At 53.6% G+C, this 2,077-nt stretch overlaps 1 protein-coding gene across 4 annotated transcripts in view; it reads left to right on the forward strand.

The window, feature by feature from the left end:
- The window catches only part of MBNL3 (muscleblind-like splicing regulator 3), a 58,993-nt gene extending 57,440 nt beyond the window's left edge, over positions 1-1,553 (forward strand). For 3 of the 4 annotated variants that reach the window (XM_009881722.1, XM_009881723.1, XM_009881724.1), the window contains one exon: positions 1,497-1,553. In XM_009881722.1, the coding sequence (XP_009880024.1) occupies positions 1,497-1,553 (57 nt within the window). The remainder of the gene's footprint in view (positions 1-1,496) is intronic. The other variant, XM_009881725.1, reaches the window with a different exon arrangement.
- The last annotated feature ends 524 nt before the right edge of the window (positions 1,554-2,077 follow it).

Here is a 2,077-nt window from a genome sequence, read left to right on the forward strand (position 1 = left end):
GGCCGTGCGCCTTCCCGACCCGCTCGGCTCGGCGCAGGCTCGGGCGCGCAGAGGCAGCGTGTGTGTGTGTGCGTGCGTGTGCGTGCGTGCGTGTGTGTGTGTGTGTGTGTGTCCGGGGATCGGTGAGGGATGGGCGGCGAGCCCGGCCGGAGCGTAGGGATGGGCGATTGGCAGGGGTGCAAGCGCTTCTCCAAAAACACCACCACCATCACCACCGTCCCCACCTCCTCCCCGGCCCCCGGTGGGTCCTTAAAAACCAGGCTGTAAAACATCCCACCGTGCTGGCGAGACCTGCAGCACTTCTGCTTTCAGTCTCAAGCAGAAATACCACCCGGAGCATCCTTCCCCGTGGTATTTTGGCATGTCCTCTCCTGGCTGGAAAGTGGAAGTGAAACCACAAAAGCGGCTTCCCCCCCACCGCAAGATTGGACTCTAAAAACTTCACCCCCCACCCCGCACCAAAAAAAAACCCCCTCCGCCCCCCTTCCCCCCCCGCCCCCCCCCCAAAAAAAAAAAGAAAGAAAAAAACAACCAAAACCCCAAAAAATCGGGGGCGAGGCTATGAAATCTGAAGCTTATTTACACCAGGAACGTCACCCATCCCTACAGAAGTGACTCTGGATGGTGCAGTACGGCCGTTGCAGCACTGCCGTAAGTGTACAGGATTTCATGCATGTCTGCCGAGCCATAATTCTCTCCCAAACTTTCCTCTGAAGATACTGAGTTGCGATGGCCGCTTCCGCACCAGTCCTGAACTGTAGACGCACAGCCTGTCCTAGTGATGCTTCCTGATAATTCGGTGTGCCACAACTCTTCCCAGTTAGACCAGACACGTTTCAAACACTTTTTTTTATCCCCATCTCCCCCCCCACCCCACCCCCCTTCCCCAGTACTAATTTTAGCATTTTTATTTGTCATGCTCTCAGGTTTAGAGCTATTGCACAGAAAGCGGGGTGTCACTTTGCTCTGTCGGAGGCTGCTGGCCATGCCGAATGGCAGTAAGATCTCAGGGGGTTTCCTCTAGGCTTTCACTAGCGCGAGGTCACGAGGCTTTGAGTAGTTTTGCCTGCATAAGTCCTAGGCAGTGTCTTGCCGCTCGCAGTAGGGACTGCTAGTCTTTTTCTGGGCTTCGTTGTTATTTTCAGGCAGAGCGGGTCTTCCTCATACTCGTATCGGTCAGGAGAAGCAAGCGAGAAATTCCTGTGCAGCGTTGCTACTGTGGCTGTATGAGTCCTGGTTCAGCCAGATAGTTTCAGGGCATTTTTGTCTTTCTCGTAGTCTATGGAGTTAAAATCCCAGTCCGTACTCCACGAGGCATCAGTAGTGATGCGGCTATTCTGTATACTTAATGTGTGGCAAAACAAAGACATCTTGGGAATGGTTCCCGTTTTATAAGACACTGATGTACTTACTAACCTGAAACTGAAGACAGAATGAGCGGCCCCATCTCAAGACAATGTTTTAATGTGTTGTGTTCTTTGTTTTTTTTGCTGTAGATATCCCAGTTATCAGTAGATGAACTGAGTAGCAGCATGTTTGTTTCACAGATGTAGAAGTTCCCGATAGAACAGTAAGTTCCTTTTCGGTATTTCTCTTTACGGTGGATTGCTTGGTACAAGGGCGCTGCATCCCCCAACGGCGGGGCTGGCTCGGGCAGGGGGACGGAGCCGGCGGGACCCCGCTGGCTTCACGCTCTGCCAACTCAACAGCAGTTCCGCAGCTGCAGCGCAGATACGGGCCGGCCCCTACGGCTTACAACAAGCAGTGTTGCCTTGCGTCTAAAAAAATCTGGTTTACGGTGTTTGCAGCCTCCCTTCTTGCATCCCCTCGAGTCCGACGGCTGCGTTTACAGGTTCCTCTTGCTCTGCACCGCTCCCAGCTGCCTGCAGGTGCCTCAGGGGTTTGCGCTATTGATGGCAAAGACTGCTCTTGGTATAATGAGTCAGCTGAAAAGGTGTAACTCCCTCCTCTTTTGCTGGTGGTGGCAGATTTCCTTTCCCGGGGTAAGCAGGATTGGGTCACCGTCAGCTGCTGTGCCTCCGCAAGGGCAGGTTTGGTCTGAGCAGAGATCTGCGGT

Source organism: Charadrius vociferus, unplaced genomic scaffold, assembly GCF_000708025.1.
Source record: "Charadrius vociferus isolate BGI_N301 unplaced genomic scaffold, ASM70802v2 scaffold472, whole genome shotgun sequence".
Taxonomy (NCBI): domain Eukaryota; kingdom Metazoa; phylum Chordata; class Aves; order Charadriiformes; family Charadriidae; genus Charadrius; species Charadrius vociferus.